The sequence below is a fragment of the Coptis chinensis genome, chromosome 7 (assembly GCF_015680905.1).
Source record: "Coptis chinensis isolate HL-2020 chromosome 7, ASM1568090v1, whole genome shotgun sequence".
Classification (NCBI taxonomy): domain Eukaryota; kingdom Viridiplantae; phylum Streptophyta; class Magnoliopsida; order Ranunculales; family Ranunculaceae; genus Coptis; species Coptis chinensis.
Genome location: NC_141462.1, coordinates 31,562,372 through 31,585,695, shown reverse-complemented (window position 1 = coordinate 31,585,695; position 23,324 = coordinate 31,562,372). Strand labels below are relative to the sequence as shown.

General features: G+C 40.2%; 2 protein-coding genes across 2 annotated transcripts; one reads left to right on the top strand and one right to left on the bottom strand.

Moving 5' to 3' along the window:
• Window positions 1-12,276: 12,276 nt before the first annotated feature.
• Window positions 12,277-14,417, bottom strand: LOC147487128 (uncharacterized). The gene is made up of 4 exons (XM_086573945.1): window positions 14,022-14,417; window positions 13,006-13,934; window positions 12,411-12,549; window positions 12,277-12,293 (listed from the first exon to the last, which is right to left on the bottom strand). Exons 2-4 carry the CDS (start codon window positions 13,822-13,824, stop codon window positions 12,277-12,279), a joined length of 975 nt encoding a protein of 324 aa, XP_086430071.1. The 5' UTR covers window positions 13,825-13,934; window positions 14,022-14,417.
• A 7,829-nt stretch (window positions 14,418-22,246) lies between these two features.
• Window positions 22,247-23,113, top strand: LOC147487127 (uncharacterized). Its single transcript, XM_086573944.1, has one exon. The coding sequence runs from the start codon at window positions 22,247-22,249 to the stop codon at window positions 23,111-23,113; it is 867 nt and encodes a 288-aa protein (XP_086430070.1).
• Window positions 23,114-23,324: the final 211 nt, after the last annotated feature.

The window sequence follows — 23,324 nt, the reverse complement described above, 5'->3', positions numbered from 1 at the left end:
TAAAATAACAATTTACTGATAGTACTTGCGAAGGTGCTGCGCGTTCCATGGTTTGACAAGAACGTCTCCTTCTACTACACAGACGCAGATAATAAAAACCAGTTCGACCAACCTTGTCGATGATGTATGGCCCTTCTCAGTTGGGCCCAAGCTTTCCGTTGGGCATTGGGATCTCACGCAAAACTAGATCTCCATATTTGAAAGATCGAATCCGGACTCTCTTGTCGTATGATCTCTTCAGCATCTGCTGGTTAGCAGCTAAGCGAAGGGTGGCACCTTCTCGCTTTTCATCTAAGAGATCCATTTCTCTATATAATAATTCCTCATTGTCCAGAGTGTGCACAACATCTGACTTCTGAGTGAGAGCTACCAGTTCTAGAGGTATGACAGCTTCAGTTCCATAAGTCAGTGAAAATGGGGCTCACCAGTTGACCGCCTGGGTGTTGTTCGGTATGCCTATAGGACCTTAGGTAGTTCTTTGACCCATAAGCCTTTCGCGTCATCCAATCTACACTTCATGTTATCTAAGATGACCCTGTTACAGGCTTCAGCCTGGCCATTGCCTTGTGGGTACCTCAAAGTTGAGAACAGATGGGTAATGTGAAACTCCTCACAGAGTTCTGCGACCAATCCTCCTGTGAACTGTAGCCCATTATCTGAGATGATAACTTTGGGTATATCAAACCTGCAGACAATGTTGTTCCAAATGAACTTTCTGACGTTCAGTTCGCGAATGAATACAAGAGGAACTACTTCTATCCACTTAGTGAAGTAATCCGTTGCAACCAACAAGAATCGGACATTGCCAGGAGCAGGCAGTAGAGGTCATACGATGCCAGTTCCCCACTGTGCAAATGGCCATAGGCTGGCCAACGGGTGCAGTTCTGTTGCTAGAGCATGGATTAGAGGAGCATATTGTTGACATTTTTCACATTTGTGGGCAAAAACTTGTGCATCCTTTTGCATATAAGGCCAAAAGTATCCTTGCCTTAGGATCTTGAGAGCTAGTGTTTTGCCCCCAGCATGGTTGCCACAAATTCCTTCATGTACTTCTCGCATAACCTGTTTAGCGAGATATGGGGAGAGACATCTGAGATAAGGTCCCAGAAAGGACTTCTTGTACAGATCTTCCCCAACGAGGGTGAATCTTTGTATCTTCGCAAGTAGACGCCTTGCTACATTTTTATCCTCAAGGATTGTTTTGTCTTTGAGGTAGGACTTATGTGGATCCATCCAACTTGGAGTAATAGCTGGAACAACATAAAATGTCGTAACTGGGATCTGAATGCTAGATTTTTCCTGGAAATCTATAAGGACAAAACGTGACTCACTGTTGCCCATCATCGAGGCAACATATGCCAAAGTATCTGCGTGTCGATTTTTGGATCAAGGTAGCTGATGAAACTCAATGTTTTCAAACTTTCCTTGAAGACCCCTAACCAGTTCTAGGTATTTGGCCATTTGTTCGTCCCTGGCCTCATACCCCCCATCAACTTGGAACACAACAAGCTGTGAGTCACTAAAAACTATGAGGTGTGTTAGGCCCAAATCGAGGGCCATTGTGACGCCAGCAAGTGTCGCCTCATACTCTGCCTCATTGTTAGAGGCGTTCCAACCTAATCGGATAGATTTCTCCAGCCACATGTTGTCGGGAGTAACTAACAAAGCTCCAACTCCTGCACCTCTGTCATTTGAAGATCCATCCACAAACAGCCGCCATCCGGAGCTCGACTCCCATGGGTCTGGACGGGACTTTGGAGATTCAGGCAGGATGCCATCATCGGACTAGGGGTGGTTGAATCGTACCCTGTGTAGGTTATTGGGAAATCTCCTAAGAATTATGCTAGCGCTTGACCTTTCTCCGAGATTCTGGGGACGTATATAATATCATATTCTAACAGTTGCACAGAACATTTAGCTAGCCTTCCTGACCTGTTCAGTCATTCCAGAACTGATCGTAGTTGATACTCTGTGATCACTCTGATGGTGTGGGACTGGAAGTACGGTCGTAATTTCTCTGCTACAAAAACAAGTGCTAAAGCGACTCTTTCAAGTTTAGGGTACCTTGTTTCTGCTGGTAGGAGCGTCCGGCTCAAGAAATAAATAGGCTTTTCAACCTTCTTTTCATCCATCCGTGTCGATCTGAGTACGAACTGATGTAGTCGAGGAACGAGAGATAAAGACCCAGGACTTCTCTTTCAACAGGTTTTGAAAGGATCGGCGATGCCCCCAGGTATGTTTTAAGCTGATTGAACGCCTTTTGGCACTCTTCTGTTCATGTGAAGGAGGTGTTCTTTCGCAGTAACTGAAAAAGGGTTTTGCACTTATCTGAACTCTTAGAGATGAACCTGTTCAGAGCTGCTAACCGGCCTGTAACTTTTTGAACTTCTTTCTTGTTTTTAGGTGAGGGCATCTCTATGAGTGCTCGGATCTGATCTGGGTTTGCCTCAATCCCTCTCTTAGTAACTAGGTACCCTAAAAAATTTCCTGATGATACAGCGGAAGCACATTTTTGCAGGGTTAAGCTTCATGTGATACTCTCGAAAAATGTCAAATGCATGTTTCAAGTGGGAGAGATGATCTCCCCATTTCAGACTCTTGATCAGAAGATTGTCCACATATACCTCCACAATGTTGCCTATTAGTCCTTCGAACATCTTGTTTACCAAACGCTGGTATGTGGCTCCTGCATTTTTCAATCCGAATGGCATAACTTGATAACAATACAAGCTATCCTCGATTGTGAAACTGGCATGCTTGTGGTCATCTTCATGTAAAAGGATCTGGTTGTAGCTTGACGACCCATCTGTGAAAGATAACAGTTCATGTCCAGCCATCACATCCACCAACTTGTCAATTCGTGGCAGAGGGTAGTTGTCTTTTGGACATGCACGGTTCAGATCTGTGAAGTCAATACAGATTTTCCATGACCCATTCTTCTTTCTTACGGGGACAATATTAGAGATCCAGGTGGGGAAATTGATTTCCCTGACAAAATTAACCGCCTTTAGTTTTTCAACTTCAGCTTTTACCACCTTGGATCTGTCAACACCTATCCTTCTTGGTTTCTGCTTAACTACTACTGCATTACTGTGGACATTGAGCCAGTGGCATGCCACGTGGGGGTCAATTCCTGGCATTTCTTCGAATGACCAAGCAAACACATCATTGTGCTCTCGGAGGAACTATATCAGAGCTTGCTGCTCGTCAGAACTCAACAAGGTGCCAATGAAAGTGGTTTTTGGCGAGCTACCACCTATAATTTTCACTTCTTCTAACGGCTCCAATAAAGGGGGGATCCTCCCTCTCTCGTGGGACCAGGTCTGGGAGAGGTGGATCCAACTATAATTGCTATTTGGCGGGTCGCTCTACCTCCATTGGTTCAAAAGGGAGTGGGGACTGCTTCATCACCAGCGCGTAGCATGCTTTGGCAGCCACCTAATCGCCTCTGATTGTCTCGATTGTCCCGTTGTGAGGGAACTTCAGACATTGGTGATATAGCTATGGGTAGTTGGATCTCCCCAACTGTTAGAGCTTTGTCCCCGCTAAATCCATAAAGGTTTGAATTGGTGGTTACCATCTCAGAATCAGGAAGTTGTAGCTTCTTGAATGCGTCGTAGTATAGCACATCTGCCGAGCTGCCTGGATCAACCAATATGCGATGTAAATCATAATCTCCAAAAGGAAGTGTCAGGACGAGCACATCCTCATGGGGGCTTTGGATGCTACAACAGTCAGCCTTTGTGAAAAGGATGAGTGGATCTTTGTGAGGCATCGCGTTGACCTGAGCTCCTGTAGTCAGCTCATTGTTCATGATCCTCATCTGCTTAGCGATGCGCATTTGGTATCGAGTACCCTTTTCAGTAATTTGTCCACTTCATTTGCTTGCTTTTCTGGAAATTATATTTATTTGGAGCCGGCGATTGAGCGGTCTAGTACCTGGGGGATCCTGAACTGACGTGCTAATCTCCTCAAGCTCCACTGCGTTCGCCTGTTCGTGCACCACAAACTATTTCAAATACCCCCTTTCAATCAGATCCTGTAGTTCATTATTCAGGGTCCTGCAGGCTCTGGTGCTGTGACACTTACTCTTATGAAACTTGTAGTATGTCCTTTGGTCTCTGGTACCCAGGGAGCCTGGTTTTAGCGGAGCTGGCCACTTGAGGTAACTCTGATTTTTGATCGAGTCCAGAACCTCATCGGGCATTTTGTTCGGATGGCTTCTTTTGTGGTTTTCCATCTGCACTACTAGCTACATTTTGGTATTGCCCTCTGGGCATTCGTCCCTTTGATAGAGATTCAGCCCTTTGGCGATTACGATTACGATCTCTCTTCGACTTTTGAGGGGAAGAATTCCCATTCCCTTCTTAGGGAATCCCAAGAAATGTCCAACTAGTCTTCTTTGCTTCTTGATGTCTGTTTAGGACATCCTCTTCCCACCCCGTATGAGTTTCAATCCTGTCAAGGAGTTCCTCTAAATCGCGGGGTGGCTTTCTAGAGAGAGATCCGAATAAGGCATTGTTTTCATCCAACCCTTGTTTGAAAGCTATTATAGCAGTCTGTTCATCACAAGACCCTATTTGGATTGAAATTTCTATGAACCGTTGCATGTAGGATCTCAATGCCTCTCCATCATTTTTCTTGATGTTGAATAGTGCATCAATCCATTTTGGCTTATGCTTATTGCATGAGTACCTGTCTATAAAGGTCCTGAATAGTTCTTCTAAGGACCTGATCTGATGCTCTGGTAATCTGTGGTACCACTGGAGCGTATATCCAGATAGGGAGGCTTTGAACTCTTAACACATGACATGGTCATATCTCTCATATTGTCCCATAGTGGCATGATATCTAAATACGTGATCCACCGGATCTGATTTTCCATTAAAGACACTGAACTTTAGTTGTCTATAACCACGGGGATATGGCTTCCTCATAACCCATGATGCAAAAGGAGATCTGCCTGCCCCCATTATGGCTGATTGAACAAGGGAGTCTTGCATTTTTCTCCCTTTGTCTGTCATCTGATGCATCTAATGGATCAGGTCATTCTTCTCAGTTTCCCATGCACTCTCTTTGGTAGAAAGTTTTTTGTTTTGGGTTCTTTTCGGTGTCGAAGGTCGACATCACGATCATGGTTAGAGGACCCTAGTTCTGAAGCTGTTCTTGAGTCCTCATCTGAGTTACTGTATTCTGACTCTGATGGCTCGTGTCGTACTGGATCCCCACACCTTGGGTTCGTAGCATGACCACCTTCTGGAAGGTCGTCATTATTGAGATCTATGAGTGGTTCTTTCCCAGTTTGACTGATATAAATGCCTTAGCAGCTGTAATTCTCGCTCAAGGTTGCTTCTTTGCTATTCCAGGGCTTACACCGCCTGGCTTGCCTTAACAGACTCTGGGTTGGTGAAGACAGCATTCTCACCATTTTGGCGTTCCTCCTGAGCGTTATTTTTGGGACCTGCTCCAGGAACCACTGGTCCATCAGAGCTGGTCACAGGTCCTTGGGGGAGATCATTCACATCTTGGTGACCGATATTCTCACCCCTTTCTAGCACCTCATGCACTTCTTCCCTAATGGCAACGCTGCGTGTGGTAGCGCCACCCTTTGTTTTCTTTTCTCCTGCCATCACAACGGTAATAGTTTTTAGAATAAATCAATAGTTTGGAATAAATATTTACCTGCTATCGTCCCCACAGACAGTGCCAAAAGATGTAGGGGATATTTCTTGTATCCCCTGATCTCCCTCTGTGCCTTGTGATCTGGAATCCTTTGCTGAATGGAGAAGGGATAAGATGATGGTGAGTTCAGGGTTGAACCATGTCATGGCTGCCTACGTATCTCCTTTGTTCTATTGGAGAATCAAACCCTATTTTTCATTGTTCCTAAGAGTGAATCCCTTTTGTTTATATAGGAAGAGCTACGAGAGTCCTAGGGTTAGGGTTGTCTTCACCGCTTATGAGTTCCCTTCCATCTTTGGACTTTGCTTTCCTATTAGGATTCCTCTTCTTATGAAAGTTTGAATCTAGGCCATATCTTACGAGAGGTAAGTTTCCTTATTGATAATAATGTCCCATCATGTATGGGAAGATTAAATCTCAAAAGGAAACTCCTAAGATATGTCATCACGATTCCTTCCTTATCATCAAAGATCACCATCTTTAGTTTCCTTCTGTTCAGGAACTGTCTATATCAGTTCCTAACGACTGGGTAAATGTTATGCTTGAAGGCGGTCAGTCATGTGCTTGGCATATGTCCACTAAACACTCATCTCGATTCACGAGGTCACTTACTCCTTGCTCGATGGTCCTCATCTCATTCTGGACATCTATAGTTTTAAGTTATTTCCCATGCGTGTCATATGTTCGGAAATAATCCCCTAAAGACTCTAGATGTCCGTGATGTGTTTATTCGAGGACCATGCTAGATGGCACGAGAGGGGGCATCTATAAGGTGGATTTCCCGTTATTGAACATATGACATGTGTAAGGGAAATAATCTAAGACTATAGATGTCCAGAATGAGACGAGGACCATCAGATCAGTTCTGTGAATAAGTGATCTCGTGCTTAGCACTAGTGTTTAGTGGACATGTGCTAGGCACGTGGCTGACCGCCTCTAAGTATGATAGTTTTCCAAGTCGTTAGGAACTGATATAGACAGTTCCTAAACAGAAAGAAACTGAAGATGGCGATCTCTGATGATAAGGAAGGAATCGTGATGACATATCTTAGGAGTTACCTTTTAGATATAATATGCCCATACACGATGGGATATTATGATAAACAAGGAAACTTATCTCTCATAAGATATGGTCTAGATTCAGACTTCCATAAAGAGAGGAATCCTAATAGGAAGGCAGAGTTCAAAGCTGGAAGGGAACTCACAAGCGGTAAGGACAGTCCTAACCCTAGGACTCTCGTAGCTCTTCTTATATAAACCATAAGGATTCGCTCTTAGGAACTATGCAAAATAGGATTTGATTCTCCTAAATAAACAAGGAGATACGTAGGCAGCTGCCAGGCAGTTCAACCCTGAACTCACAATCATCTCATCCCTTCTCTACTCAGTCAAAGCTTATAGATCACAAGGCACAGAGGAAGATCAGGGGATACTCATAAACTCCCCTACACTAACTTTTGCATTAGATAGCAATGAAGTAAGTGTTGTATAGTATTTTGGTTAAATATGTCCTAAATGTGATTTGATGGGATGACATTTCGGTTTCCGCATTACATGCAATGGTAATGAATGGGGCTAAGGTGGAGACCATCTATGTGGACTTTGTGAAGAATGGAGGTTGCATTCAATCCATATGGCCAACTAAATTAAAGAATAAGTCATACATGTTGTGCAACAGAAGCGATAACAACTACAAATGGCGATAACAACTTGAGAGAGGTGATGAATCACAAATAACCAAAGTAAACAAAGTATCAACTATGTAAGAAATAACCAACCAAGTAGTAGAGACACAAAGATTTAAGTGGTTTGGCTTACGCCTAATTAGGGGCGTCTCTTTTTGTTGAATTTCCGATTTTTTTGAAATCCGACCCGAAATTGGTTTGGCTCTGGGTGTAGTTTTCATGGGCCGATTTTCCGATTTCCAAAAATTCTGAAAAAAAATTGGATCAGATTCGGATATAATTTTAAAAACCGATCCGATCCATATTTGATCCGAAATTTCCGATATTATTGCCAATTTATTTCATAAATATGTACTTCTCTCACTATCCATTTGATTAGATCTCGACCGTTCATTCATTTCTAGTTTTTTACTTCTAAAAACAAAACAAAAACCTAACCTAGCCACTACTTCCCTACTTGAATTGGACCACTCCACTATCATTACATTGTCTTCCATAACAACAATGATATGAAAAAAAATGTCATTGAGTCATACAATGACTTCCAGACCAATCCAAAAGCCAAATTCCAATAGATAGAATGTTATGTAAAGCTACTTAGAGTCCAAGACCAGAATCCATTATTCATGCAGACACTTCACGCTTCAATTTCCACACACGAAAAAAGATTGAAACATTACAAATACCCAGACCTCAACATAATGCAATGCTTGATGTTGGTGGCTGCAAGCTCTTTTCTCATTTTTTCTTGGATCACTTGTTTGAATGAAAATGGGTTTTCTTAGTAAACAAGTGTGTATTGCTGTTGGTACATTGGTGTTGTGGACATGGTTTTCTCTCCCTACAATGAACATTGGTGTATGATATTCCAAAAATATTTGAAAGTAAAAAGATCTTTGAAAATTTACCAAGTATTCTGAAATTTCCGAGTTATTCAGAAATTTCCTAAAGTTTCGAAATTGGAAATATATTTTGAATCCGATAAAAAAAATTGGATTGGATTTGGCTAGCATATTAGGTTCCGAAAAAAATTCGGAAAAATTCTGAAGGAGGTTAATCCGATCCGATCCGATCCGATCTGAAGTCACCCCTACGCCTAATCCACAACTAAATGAGAAACTTCAAATTGATAGAATCAAATAGTTTTACACACTCACCTTGTTCAATAGAAAACCCAAAGTCCCTTTTTAGAAGAACTCACAAATCTCTCATCCATTTTAAGTTAAAACCTTAACTTTGTTTTTATAGTGTAGCTGAAATTTCGGAGGAATATGAAATTTTGGCTCATTTCGGCATATGGCTGCCAAAATATCGATACCAAGATGCCATCCCAACAATACCCCTATACTCGTCCAACCATTCTTGAAGTATAACAACATGAAACAAAGTTTTCAAAAAGGTGAAAAGGATTTGTGGAAGTGAAGGAACCATATGGCAACTCTTATAACAAAGCACAATAGAGTACATGCTTAAACAAGAAGCAAGAGGGCGAAAGAGAGTTCCATACCCTCATCTATATTAAATAGCAGGCCATTGGTGATACAATTAAGGATATTCACGTATTGTGGTCCTTAGCTAGATGATGAGCTCTATCCTACCCCTACCACTCTCAAGAGCTGGAAAAGTCTTGTGTTATTTTAAATAAAACAAGTTGTTATGTTGGGGTGGCTTTGTGGTGGTGGTTTGATACCTTGACCTCTTTGTGGGATAGTTGTTCAAGTAAAGAACTTTAGTTCAACATTGGAGAGGAAACACTAGTGGATAGTGTTTATAAGCTCAAGCCTCACACTAAGGGTGTGCCCTTAGGGTACAAATGTTTTTGTGTTAGGAGGGGGAACGCAGTCAACACCACGCACATGCACACCACCCCAAACCAAACTGGGCGCACTTGGCTCTTTGATCTATTATTGTTAGAAAAAATGACTGTTTAGTACCATGAACTTTGGTGGTTTTATCAATTTGGGCCAAGAACTTTTTTTTTGGGCAAATTGGGCCATGACCTTTCTTTTTTGTATCAGTTTGGACCACCGGCGTGTTTCCGTTAGAAAATTTGCCTATGTGTACAAACAGCCTATGCAAACGGCCGTGTACTGTACGGAAGATGTGGTGTCGGTATTGAAATGGACAACTAATGTATATTGATGTGGCACTTACGTGACAAGCACCTGAAATTTCAAGGGTTTCAAGGGTGAAATTTCAAGGAAGACTGCTCGTGATTTTTTTTTTCTTTCTAAATCGCCATCTCTCCATTTTTTTGTTTCTGGACTTGTGAACATGAAGAAATAACCCTATCTCCTTCATTTGTCTCTTAAACAAACCCCATCTCCTTCATTATCTCATAAGTCTTCTAGTTGGTATTTTAATTTAGGGTTTTGATTTTGTGCAATTTCAAAAATGTCAACTATTGGAAATCTCTGTAATAGGTGTGGTGAGTCAAATCATTCGTCTAACAATTGTTGTTGGTTATCGACATCGTGTTGTTTTCGAAAATGTGGCGGAAGTAGGATCCTGAAACAGTCTCGCCAAAGCCATTCTCTTGGGCAATTTTTTTTGACATGCTGCGTTTGCCGAGACTTCCAGTGGTTGGAAGACGCTAGAGCATCGTCAATGGTATCTTTGGAGAGTCTAAGATGCAGAAAGGCGAATTGCCTAGGGGTTAGAAAGGTTAACACATCAAAAAAGAAAAATGTAAATGAAGGCAAGAAATTTGTGAATTGCACCGAGTGCGGGAGTGATTTCCAATGGTATGAGGAATTGTTAATGAACAACATTGAGTCAGCGTCGACTTCAAGCTCTTCCCCAGCCAGCTCTTCATCATCTTCAAAAATAGATGAAATCAAAAGAGATAAAAAAGTCAAGATTACATTTGAAATTGAGGACGATGGTTTGGCGAAGGAGTTTCAGTTTCATTGTAAAATTAGATGAGTGCAATGTGATTTCTAGTGGTATTGTAGTGGAAGGAGTTTGAGTGCACTGTCATTTCCGGTGGTATTGTAGTAGTGGAAGATGTTTGAGTTTCAGTGTTAATTTAGTTTGAGTTGTTTGGTATTGTAGTAGTGGAATGAGTATGTATTATTGCACTATTTGTACTAGTGGAAGGAGTCTGTATTAGTTCGAGTTGTTTGTTAATTTAAATGAGTGCACTATCTGTAGTAGTGGAAGGAGTCTGTATTGGTGCTTGATCAGTTCTGACAACAAAGATTAGTTGTTTCTTTCTTATTGCTTGGTGCTTGTTTTTTAGTTGTTTCTTAGTGCTTACAATAACTGAAAGAAAGTTAGAAAATACACTGCACTGAACAACACAACATACAAAAAACCTAAATATAAGCACTGAAGCACTAAACAACACAAAATACACTGCATACAATAACTGAAAGAAAGTTAGAAAATCAATGTTGTACATAACATGACACTAAACCACAAAAAAACCTAAATATAAGCACCAAGTGTTTACATAACAGCATACACCAAGTGTTTACATCAATGTTTACACATCACAGCATACACCAAGTGTTTACATCAGTGTTTACACATCACAGCATACACCAACAAAAGGAAAAGATACTACAAAAGGAAACAGACAAAACAAAGACTGACTACGCAAAAGCCCAACAGAAAGCCCAGAGCCTGTACTGCATCACCAAGTCTTCAAACTTTAGTTTTGGCTTTGGCAGCTGCAGATCTAGTGTTAGGTTTGGAATTTTCTCTTGTTCTCACAGTCAAAGCAGCTGTTTTCTGCTTAGTCTTGGATGGTGAGTTTCTAGGCTTGCTGCTTGATGCCACTGCTTGATGGTGAGTTTCTTGATGTTGAGTTTCTAGGGCAGCTGTGGATGGTGAGTTTCTAGGCTTGCTGCTTGATGCCACTGCTTGATGGTGAGTTTCTTGATGTTGAGTTTCTAGGGCAGCTGTGGATGGTGAGTTTCTAGGCTTGCTGCTTGATGCCACTGCTTGATGGTGAGTTTCTTGATGTTGAGTTTCTGGGGCAGCTGTAGATCTAGTTTTAGGCTTGCTGCTTGATGCCATTGCTTGATGGTGAGTTTCTTGATGTTGAGTTTCTAGGGCAGCTGTAGATCTAGTTTTAGGCTTTCTGCTTGATGCCACTGCATCAGTTGTCAGTGATTGTTTGGAAGTAGTTGCAGAAGCTTGTGCAGAAGCAGTTGTCAGTGATTGTTTGGAAGCAGTTATTGAAACTTGTTTAGATGCACTTATTGAACCTTGACTACTACGTACTTGAGCTTCACTTGAAACTTGATTTGACTGTAAACCAATCACTGGAGCTTTACTAGATCGTCTAGGAAGTGGAGGTCTACCTTTTCTTTTGTTGTTTGCTTCAGAAATCTTGGCTTCATTTATAAGAATAGGTGCTCCATTAGCTGACATCTATCACAAGAAGGACAAAAGATTAGGTTATGTTTATGAAGTATGTAAAACAACTACCTCATTTCAAATGGAAATCTTTCAAATGCAAAGTAGTTTGTAAAATAACATTACCTTCAAGTAAGAGTTTCCATTGTCGGTTTGTAAAACTCCAACTCCCTCGTGTACATGATCCTTTCTTCCTTTTACCCCTGTGTTCCTCTTTGAAGCTCCAACTCCCTGAGGTACATCATCAGCTGCCCTTTTACCTCTCTTTGACACAGTTGGCGTGCCCTCACCTACATTAGATGAGGGACCCTTATTCTCCCTCCTCACCTATATCAAAATTCAAACTTATTTCATAAACTTAAAAACTTTTATCTAAAACTTATGATTTCAAAACTTAGAAAAAAACTTATTGAACAAACTTGTTTCATAAACTTAAAACTTATTTCATAAACTTATAGTGGTGGCAGCTGCTACTTGGTTGGCTTCATTGCTTGACTTCAAGAGTCCCAGCCTTGGTTGGCCTCACTCATTAGATGAGGGAGCCTTATTCTCCCTCCTCACCTATATCAAAATTCAAACTTATTTCATAAACTTAAAAACTTTTATCTAAAACTTATGATTTCAAAACTTATTGAACAAACTTGTTTCATAAACTTAAAACTTGTTTCATAAACTTACCTGCTACTTGGTTGGCTTCATTGCTGACTTCAGTAGTCCCACTCGTAGTCCCACTCTTAACTGTCTCTTTACCCTTCTTTGTTGTCCCACTCTTAGTCCCAGGTTTCTCAACAGCTACCTCCTTACCTTTCTTCCTCACCTATATCAAAATTATAAGAATTATAAAATGCTTAGTTTCAAGAATGCTTAATAGTTTCAAATGATTTCTAAAACTAATTTCAAATGCTTAATATATATCTTAAAAGCTTTCTTGTTAATATATATTTATTGAAGGCTATCACTGAAGCTTAAAATCTAATTTCAAAATCTATCACTGAAGCTTAAAATCTATCACTGAAGGCTATAGGTCTTTAAGGCTTCAGCCATAACTGGTATAAAAAACAGGATCTAATTGGCCTATAAACCCTGAAATTCTAGTACCCTATAAGTATCAATTAACTTTCCAAATCAACTAAATGAAGCAGTACTTGAAGGAGTGTGGGTAAGTTCTCAAGCATATAGAAATGAAAAAACAAAACAAGAACAGTACTAAAAAGCAACCCAGATACACATCAATCCAAACTAAGAAGAAAAAAGAAACTCTCCAGAAACTTACAGTGGTGGATTGTGGTACTTCCTGGGCTACTTCCTGGGCTACTTCCTGAGCTACTTCCTCGGCTACTTCCTCGGCTACATTGTTGGTTTCACTGTTGACTTCTTTGCATGTTCTCTTATTATGACCATACTGAAGGCAGTTTGAACACCTCATTTGAACTCCTTTTTTACTTAAGGTTCCGAACTTCCTTGGCTCTTCATGCATTTCTTTCCTTCTAAGCTTGCTTGGCCTCCCAGGCATCCTTCTATAAGGTGGAGGCAGGAATACCTCTCCAGGAGCCTTTGGCCATAGCTTTTCACCATTAAGTGGCTGCAAGTAATGATCATAAGTCTTTCTAAATGTTTCCACCTTGTACCAATGATCTACATAATCATCTGGATTGTGCTTACACATATAAATGGCAGCTACTGCATGGGCACATGGGATACCAGAGAGCTGCCACATTCTACATGTACAAGTCTTATCCTTCATATCAACTTTGAAACCTTCATCACCATATCTGGCCTCAAACGTTGACCCTCCACAAAAGAAAGACTCAAAAAACCTTGAGTCTAACTTGTTCTTCTCTAACTTGTCAGCAATAGTTGGACACAAAGTGCCTTGCCACTTGGACTGACTCACCAATAAATCTCTTCTCTTCTGCATCCTTCTCATCATGGCAATCCTTATTTCCTCAAGCATTGCAATGATGTGCTTCTCTCTTGCATCAAGAATTGTACCATTAAATGTTTCACATATATTGTTTTCTACTGCATCAGAACTTGTGTAAAATTCGAAGAATGCTCTGGACCAGAACTTGGGATTTTGGATATGTAACATATAGTCAGCTGCTGCATCACATACCTTTCTCACCTCATCAATAACACGATGGAATTCTTCTGGTGTTCCACTTTTGCATGCTTTCCAGAATAAACCCTTAAGTTGTGCACCTGTTCAAATAATATAGCTACATTACATATGAATATTAAATCACATTTAGAATACAAATAAAAAAATAGACAAATTAAATTATATACCAGAAAATTTCTTCCTGAAGTTAGCATAGATGTGCCTTGCACAACATCTATGCTCTGCATTAGGTAATCTTTCTTAAATGACTTTGAGAAGACCCTTTTGTTGGTCTGTAATCACTGTCAAACCAAGCCCATCATCCACATTGAGATCATTAAGGAGCAAGTTCAAAAACCACCTCCAACTTTCTGTGTTTTCACCTTCAACAACTGCCCAAGCAATAGGGTACATCTGGTTATTTCCATCCCTCCCAACTGCAGTTAACAATTCCCCTTTGCAAAAAGATTTAAGAAAACAACCATCAAGACCAATGACCCTTCTACACCCAGAAAACCAACCCTGCTTCAAGGCATCAAAACAAATGTACATTCTCTGAAAGTAACCTGGCTTATCTATCACTGGCCTTTTAACATCAATCTTACATGTGCTTCCGTGGTTTGACTTCATTATCTCAAATTTGATAGTCTCTCACTTTGGCATACACATCCTTTAAAGAACTATGAACTAGACTCAAGGCTTTCTTCTTAGCTCTGTAACACTGAAGTGGTGTCACCTCCAACTTTAAATTGTGCAGTATCTCTCTCTTGAAATCCCTTACCTTCCACTTAGGGTTGTCTATGATCCTGTCATTGTAATAATCAGCCAACCATTGGGAATTAGCTAATCTGATGCGAAAATGTCTCTTACACTTATGCTCAGCCTCTAAAGTCTTAATTTGCATACTGTTTTCACTTTGCATGTAACTTGCATACAGAAACCAGGTACACCCATCACCAACACACACAGCTTCAAATCTTCTAGCAGCATTTCTGTTAAAATGAATTGGATACCCATTATGGACTGCATATTTCTTTATACATTCTTTAAGTTGCTTTGCATTTCCAAACCTCATGCCAAGCTCAATTTGTATATTGGACATCTGAACATTGGGGTTGAAAATTGGGTACATCCTCTTTTTAACCTTCAAATTCCTCTTCCTCTCCTTAACAGAAGCAACATCCTCATCTTCTTCTTCACTAGATTCGGGACTTAAATAGTCATCAGATGCAACATAGTCTGACTCATCATCTCCAACACCACCAATATCCTCTCCAGCACCACCAGTATCCATCTCATTTGGTAGTTCATTTGCTACATCACTTGCTTGTTCAATGGCTGCTTCACTTGCTTCTTCATGTGGTCCATCTGGTACTTGATCAACTTCTTCAGTACCTGATTTCTTCTTCTTATACTTGATTTCTAAATTTTTTTTCCTAACTTCAATCAATTCGTCATCATCTTCACTAATATGATCCATAGTTGCTTTGCTTGACGTGACGCAGCTCATATTCGGACTCAAACTCGTGCTCACTCTATCAAACAATCACCCACATCAACCTCTTTGTCATCTTCAGACTCTTCAACATCATCACCTTGCTCATGTTCAACATAAACAGCTACCCTCTCATTTTTTGCCATTTTCATCATTTCTATAACATCTTTATCATCATTGACTATCCTAAGCCCAATGTCTAGAGGCTTATTAGGATCAGTATAGAACATCTTAACCATATCTTTCACATGACATTCTTGCTCAATCATACCCTTCAACTCAAAATATGACATTTTATCTGGATCGATGTTGTAAAAGTATTGAATTCTCCCACCCTTGTAATACAAGATGTGCTTCGTAAACCACTTATACCCATCATACAGCTCAGTTGGGTCTCTCTGAAATTTCCCACCAAAGAAAAGTTCTATACAGTAATGATCCATGCTTAATTAGTTGCTTGATTTTGTGGATTGGGGATTTGGTGGATTGGGGATTGGGGATTGGGGTTTAATTCGGTTTTTTAATTCATTTAAGAATTTGGGAATTTGGGAATTAGGGAATTAGGTCTGAATTTGGGATTTCTATCAACTAAGTGCGAGTTTGCCTCAAGGTTCGAAACACTTTGAAATTTCTGTGAAATTTCGGGTTGGAAACACTTTGAAATTTCGATGCCACGTCACCGGTGATTAGGTGTGCACTTCAACGGTGACACATGATCATTTGGTCGGACACATATACATCCGGCAAGCCACATAAGCATGTGAAGTAACGGAATGGTAACGGTGGCCCGAACTGATACAAAAAAGAAAGGTCATGGCCCAATTTGCCCAAAAAAAAAGTTCTTGGCCCAAATTGATAAAACCACCAAAGTTCATGGTACTAAACAGTCATTTTTTTCTTATTGTTATGCTAAACCATTTTCTTAAGAAATTTCATGTTGGAATTGGAAACAAAAACATAGTGGGCTACTGGACTCCAATTCAAAACGGGAAACTAAATCAGTTCCCTAATTTAGCGGATCTACTTGCGCTCCACGTTTCTCCACCATTTTACCTCTATATAAACGCCTATTTCAGCAGCCTAAAAGAGATTTGGAAAACCCTATTTTCTTATACTATGTTTTATGGGCAGTCAAAGTATTAGTTTTGTGTTCGTCCTTTTTCTTCTTTGTTGAGTGCAGTTAGCATTGAAGATTAGTTATTGTGGTTGTTGTATCCTGGAGGTTGGCGTGGTCTGTCTACACAAGGAAAAATAGACGTGAAATAACCGTAAAGAGACCGACCTAGTCTGTGCCTCAGCCTTCTTATATTCACATGCAGTTTGTTCTTGTTGTAGCAACTGATTTCTAACAAAAAGTGGTGGTGAGGTACTTTGCAGAAATTTAATAGTAGGTATCTAACAACGATTATATGACTCGATCAATTATCTCCCTGACACTGAGAGAGTAAAAGATCATGTAGTATATTAAATTTCTAATCCATGATGTCCAGCCATCCACCTCAGCACAAGTGTATCGAGTATCAACTCTCCAGCTCAGCATTTTCTGTTATAACGAACTATGTCATTCTAAAAGAAGTTAATAGATTCTCTGTAATAAGATGTAAGAACTGGTAATCGGTACGTTAGTAAAGTAATAATTTTTCTTCTTTCTTCTCATTTTCTCTCTGGTTTTCTCTGTCCACCAAAGTTTGTACTTGATGTTAATGGTCAAAACACAACTTCATTAGTTGATCCAACATTTCAGATTTAGAATACTCTATACCCATACAAAAAACAAATGGAGATACTGGGATTTGAACCCTAATAGTCCTGGGCGAAAAAAGCTGCATTACCAAGTTATGGGCTACACCTTCGATTGATAATGCAAATTAATCCAATTTATTACACAAAGTGATTATCATTGACCAAATGGCACATATTGCACATTCTAATAGTAAAGATTGGTTTTTTACCTTTGTTTATGGTAATCCACATGCTAGTTTAAGAGAGCATGTGTGGTCTGAATTAAAGGAGATTGCTCCCCTAGTTCCTGGCCATTGGTTGCTCTTTGGTGATTTTGACGCCATTACATCTCTCGATGAGAAGATTGGCAGCGACCATGTGTTTAATAAAAGCATGTTAGATTTTAATTTGCATATCAATGATCTAGGCTTGATGGATTTAGGTTATAAAGGCCCTAAGTTCACGTGGTCTAATTGTAAAAGTTTTCATGATCATATTGTGGAAAGACTAGATCGTGCCTTAGCTTCTATTGAGTGGGTTGAGTCATTCCCTACTATAGCCGTGAAAACTCTTGCAAATGGCATTTTTGACCATTTGTCTTTGCTTATTAATCTCTCTGCTACGATTGATGATAGCTCTAGGCCTTTTAGGTTTTTTGATATGTGGTTGTCTGATGCTTCTTGTAAACCTGTGATTGAAAAAGCTTGGAATTTTGTGAACCATGATTTGCCTGATCATAGTACTTACTTGAAATTGAATACAACAAAAAAAAATGTTTGAAACAATGGAATAAAAAAGTTTTTGGTAGTGTGACTGCTCACATCAGGAAAACTCAAACTGATTTAGAGAAAGTTCTTGTTTTACCTCAAAACAAAGAGTCTTATGATAAGGCGAAGGTTCTAAAAAACAAATTGTTGACTTATCTTGAGAATGAAGAGAGTATGTGGAAGCAAAAATCTGGTATGCATTGGCTTAAAAAGGGAGGAGAAAACGCAAGATACTTTCACATGTCCACGGTTTATAGGAGGAGAAAAAATTACATTGAAAAAAAATCAAAGGTGGAGATGGTTTGTGGAAGAATGCAGAGTCAACGTTAGGAAGGAGATTAGCGAGTGCTTTAATAATATTTTTTCTTCTGATAATCCTATTCCTAAAAATGATATTCTAAATCTTTTTTCCCCCTATATTACTAACAGAGAGAATTCCATTCTTACTTATGTGCCTTCTGCTGATGATATTTTGGGTTGTCACTAAAAAGCTAGGTGTTTTTCAAGCCCCTAAGCCGGATGGGTTCCAGAGGATTTTTTTTTATCATAAGTGATAGGATATTGTTGGTCCCACTATAGTGAACTGTGTACAAAAAGATTTTAGATATGGGGAGTTGCACCCTATTCACAACGAGACTTTTATCACTCTTATTCCCAAATTTTCTTCTCTTGATCATATTTATAAGTTTAGGCCTATCAGCCTATGTAATTTTACCTACAAGATAATTTCAAAAATTCTTGCTAATAGGCTTAAGAATCATTTGCATAAAATCATTTCCCCTTTTCAGGGAACTTTTATTAAAGGAAGGAATATTGGTGATAATGTGGGTCTTGCTAGTGAGGTTTTTCATAACATGAAAATGATGTATAAAAAGAAACAATGATGGGTTGCTCTTGAAATGGATATAGCCAAAGCCTATGATAGAGTTGAATTGTCCCTTTTAGGGTCTATCTTTGAAAAACTAGGTTTTAGTAGGAAGTGGATTTATTTGATTAATAAATGCTTATCTTTTGTTTCCTTTAAAGTTCTTTTGAATGGTTCTCCTCTTGAGCATATTTTTCCCGAAAGAGGTCTGAGACAGGGTGATCCGTTGTCTCTATATTTGTTTATCTTCGCTTTTGAAGCTCTTTCCAGAATGGTTGGAAGAGCTGAGAGTAAAGGTGAGATTCATGGTATCAAAGTTAGAATGAATGCCCCCTTCTATCACTCACCTCCTTTATGTTGATGACTTGATCATCTTTACCAAAGCTTCTCTAGTTGAAATTGGGCACTTGAAAACTATTCTTAAGGATTATTGTGATGCATCTGGGCAGAAAATAAATTTTGATAAATCTAGCATCTTTTGTAGTAAGAATGTGCATTTCAAACATAAAAAGATGTTGAATTTTTTTTGGAAAATGACAAAATTTAACAAAAAGGACAAATACCTCGATGTTCCCATAGTCATTTAAAAAAAAGAATGATGCTTTTGATTACCTGGTTGATAAAGTTCATAAAAAAAAAATCAAAGGATGGAGAGCTAAGACTCTAGCTTAAGCAGATAGAGCAGTTCTTATTGTGTGTACCCTCATAAATGGTCCACATGACATTATCTGATCCTCTTATTCTTTAGCCTCGTTGGATCGATTGTGTGCAATGGGGCATCCAACTCGATGGAATGCTCAGCAGCACAGCGTCTCAATGGACCAGTTGGGCATGTTCTCTGGACATGGCACCCAGACTGGACCATTTATATCTGCAGGCTTAGCCCGAGTTGGTAGCCAGGGAACAGAATGCCCAGTAGCATAACATCTCTATGGACCAGCTAGGCAAGTTCTCTGGACATGGCACCCAGACTGGATCCTTCATATTTGCAAGCTTAGCCTTGGTTCGTAGCTAGGGCACAACATGGCATGTGGGCCAAGCCTCACTGTAAGCTCGTAATCAGCTGAAAACAAGGCCAGCCAAATCCTACATAATCCAGAGGCTTTGACTCTATTCAATGTACCTAAAAACTAGGGATAAGGATCCAAATTCAGAGATTCTCTAGGTTTTCAGGTGGTTACATATTGAAGAGTTTTTCAGCAACAGAACTACATTGAAAGCTCTATACTCCGTAGACTTTCAGAGACTTGATCCCTATAGTAGGCAACCACCGAACTAAAAAGTGGTTCAATCTCAACATCTCAAACAAACCAATTCATCGTTACTTTAATATTCTGTTCATAATTCTGTAGGTGGTGATATTTGAAAGGTCAGTTTCTCAAGAGTGTTTTGGTAGATCTGTATATTACAGTTTTTGCCCCGACATATTTTTAGCGCCGTCTGTGGGGATCGAACTTACAACCACATTCTTCTCTTTTATTGAATATCATAATCAATGGCTGCTAGTAGATCCAAAAGGAATCAAAAAGTGTCTAACACCAGTCAGGCTTCAAAATTGCACAAAACCTTCCTCCTAATGCCTTTGAGAAAGACATCATCACACCGCTTGTCGACGAGGTTCATGCTCGGCTTGTCGATATACGCCTGATTCCCCACAAAATTTGGATGCCCAGCATGAAGAAGAATATTTAGTGGAGAACCTGCGAATTACTGTTCCAGCAAGGGAACAAGTTGCAACTAGGGATACTCAAGTCGTCACACACAGAGACGGATTTGCATCTGCTGGGGCAAGACCTTCGATGCTGCCTCAGCGTCTGCAGCAATTCCTTGGGCCTAGGTTGGGTGCTATTTCCACCCAATCTGGACCATCCATATTGCCTAGGCGTTTGCAAGGCCGCCTTAGGCTTGGATCGGGCCCTCCGGATCTGAGCCACAATGCTCACCCATCTGATGAAGAAACTCTAATGTCTATGTTGCTCAGGCTGACCAGAGAAAATGATCAACTTAGGAGAAATGATGACAAAAGGCCTAGGGAAGAAAACTTTTATCAGGAATCTTCCGTACCAAGGGAGAGCAGGTCTCAAAAGAGGATGCATCATCCAAGGAGCCACGCCTCCAGCCACACCCAAAACCACAGAACTCCAATTGTGGAGTGTTTAGGTGGTGCTGACGCTGTACTAGGATGGGTTCATAGCCCACAGCATCACCGAAGCAGATCAGTATCAAGACGTTCCCAGTACTCCAAGGAACGATCAATGTCAGTTTCTGAATATTCCTCTTCGGATCAAATCGATCTAGAGCATGACATGCAACGCTCTTGTAGTCTGGTACCACAGAGAGGACAATACAAACTAGCTCGAGGTAACAGAAGATTTTATCGTAATCCTGGAGGTTTAGATTCCTCATAATCTAAATACAATGGTTCGAGGAACACTCGCTGGAGGACTAATGGAGGTTATCAGAGAGCTGGAGATAGAAGAGGTAGACAATAGTGGGCCAGAAGCCACAGAACTGGAGCCCTCCATAATTCTGTGGGTGGTTACACTCGAACCAAAGAGCTAAACCCATGCAGGGCTGAAGCAAATTTCAGGCAATATAGGCACGACTCTGTTGAGCCAGGCTAGAGCCCTGAAAGGAGAAACCATACCCACAGAGTTGCCACGAACAATGTCGCTCTGCAGGAAAATAGTGACAACTTGAATTAGCAGTGGGTCCAAGAACTCATTAGAAATTCCATGGATTCTAAAGCTACTTGGGAAGATAAGTGACATAAACTGGCAATCAAAGAACCTGAAGAATCTCCTTTTATAGATGAAATAAGGGATTACATTTTCCCTGGTTCTTCCAAACAACCTTCAGTTCCAACCTACAATGATGTAGATGGTTGTCCAGATGAGCACTTGATGAAATACAAGTCGTCTATGGCTCTTTTTAACAACAATGATGCGTTGATGTGCATAGTATTCTAAGCTACCCTTAACGAAGAAGCTTTGACATGGTTTAATGAGCTCCGTCCTCGTTCAATCCATACATTTCCGCAGCTCGCAGACAAATTTTCAAAATATTATCACTACAACAGGAAGACCATAAATGGTTCTGGAACTCTTTTCAACCTCCACATGGAAAAAGGAGAAAGCATTCTAGACCTTGTCAGAAAACTCAGGGTGCTGCTCAAGGAGGTCAACAATGCCCCAGATGACGTTGTTGTGCAAGCTTTCAAAAATGCTCTTCCTTTTGATAAGTCTGGTCTCTACAACTCTCTAACTCTGAAGCCTCCAGAAACGGTTCAGGATTTGCTGGTGCGAGCAGAAAGGTATGCTACTGTTCAGGAAGATTCAAAGTACAAGCAACAAAAGAATTTTGCAAATGATAGAAAAAAGTGGGAACATGCAGCCACAGCATGACAAAGACAAAAAGAAGCATAACAAAGATACCAAAACTGGCATCACACAGAATTAGAAACAAGATGGTCGCCCGAGCAAAGATCTTACTCTTCCGGAGCTTAACGTCAATCTCTCAGAATTGTATGACAAGCTTGAAGGAAAACTCTCCAAGCCGTTCCCTATGAAACCTGATACTGAGGGAAGGAGAGATAAGTCAAAGAAATGCAAGTATCATAATGATTTTGGCCATACTTTGAATGGCTGTTATGCATTCAAGAAGGAGATCTCCAGAATGGCAGATGTGGGACAACTGAAGGAGTATCTAAAGGGTAGTCAAAAGTTGGCTCATATAAATCTGGTCAAGCACGATGTGATAGTTGTATGTCATGCTCAGGCGGCTGCTTGTTCATCAAACCATGAAAGGAAATGGAGCATGAAGCGAAAGATTCAAAAAATTGGTAGTTGGAATCACGTAAACAATATCAACTTTAAATCTGGGTTTTATACTGAGACTATTGTTGAAAGAGGCCTAACTTTTACTGAAGAAGATGAGCGAGGAGTATACTATCCTCATAATGATGCTATGGTGATTATAGCATGGGTTGGCATCCGCAGAGTTCAAAGAATTTTGATTGACACCAGCAGCTCTGCCTGTATCCTATTCTTTGGATGTTATTCTGTCATGAATCTCGATGATGATCTTATTCAAGAAGATGATACTGCAATTATCAGCTTTAATGGTGCTCCAGCTAAAAAGGTTGGTAAAATTAATTTGCCAGTCACAGTAGGTCCTAAAGTTGTAGGAGTTGACTTTGTTCTGGTAGACTGCCCATCCACATATAATGTCATTCTAGGCAGAGATTGGCTTCATGCAATGCATGCAGTGGTGTCCACTTATCACCAAGCTATTAAGTTTCCAACAGCAGAGGGAACTTGTAAAATCCGAAGTGACCAGATTGTATCTCTAAAATGTCATGAACATGCGATGGATGATTATAAAAAGTCTGAAGTCAGAAGGCACACCATTCTTAACACTGAGCAAAAATAGCAATTACAACAGGGCTGAACCAGAACACCACCTAGGGCAGCCAGAGCACCTCGGGAGGCACCAACTAAGGGACCTTCAACAGTCGATAAGCTGAAAGAAGTGCAGATAGGAGAAGAAGAAAGTCATACCACCTTCATCTCTGAAGAACTTTCTGAAATAGAGAAAGAGACTTAGGTGGCCTTATTGAAAAGAGATAGAGTTATCTTTGCTT

Excerpts from the sequence above, each read along its gene's own strand:
- LOC147487127 (XM_086573944.1), top strand. The coding sequence starts at position 22,247 with ATGAAACCTGATACTGAGGGAAGGAGAGATAAGTCAAAGAAATGCAAG.
- LOC147487128 (XM_086573945.1), bottom strand. The coding sequence starts at position 13,824 with ATGTTACATATCCAAAATCCCAAGTTCTGGTCCAGAGCATTCTTCGAA. Across the intron at positions 12,550-13,005 it reads AAGTACCACAATCCACCACT|GTGAGGAAGAAAGGTAAGGA; the intron begins GTAAGTTTCTGG and ends ATTTTGATATAG.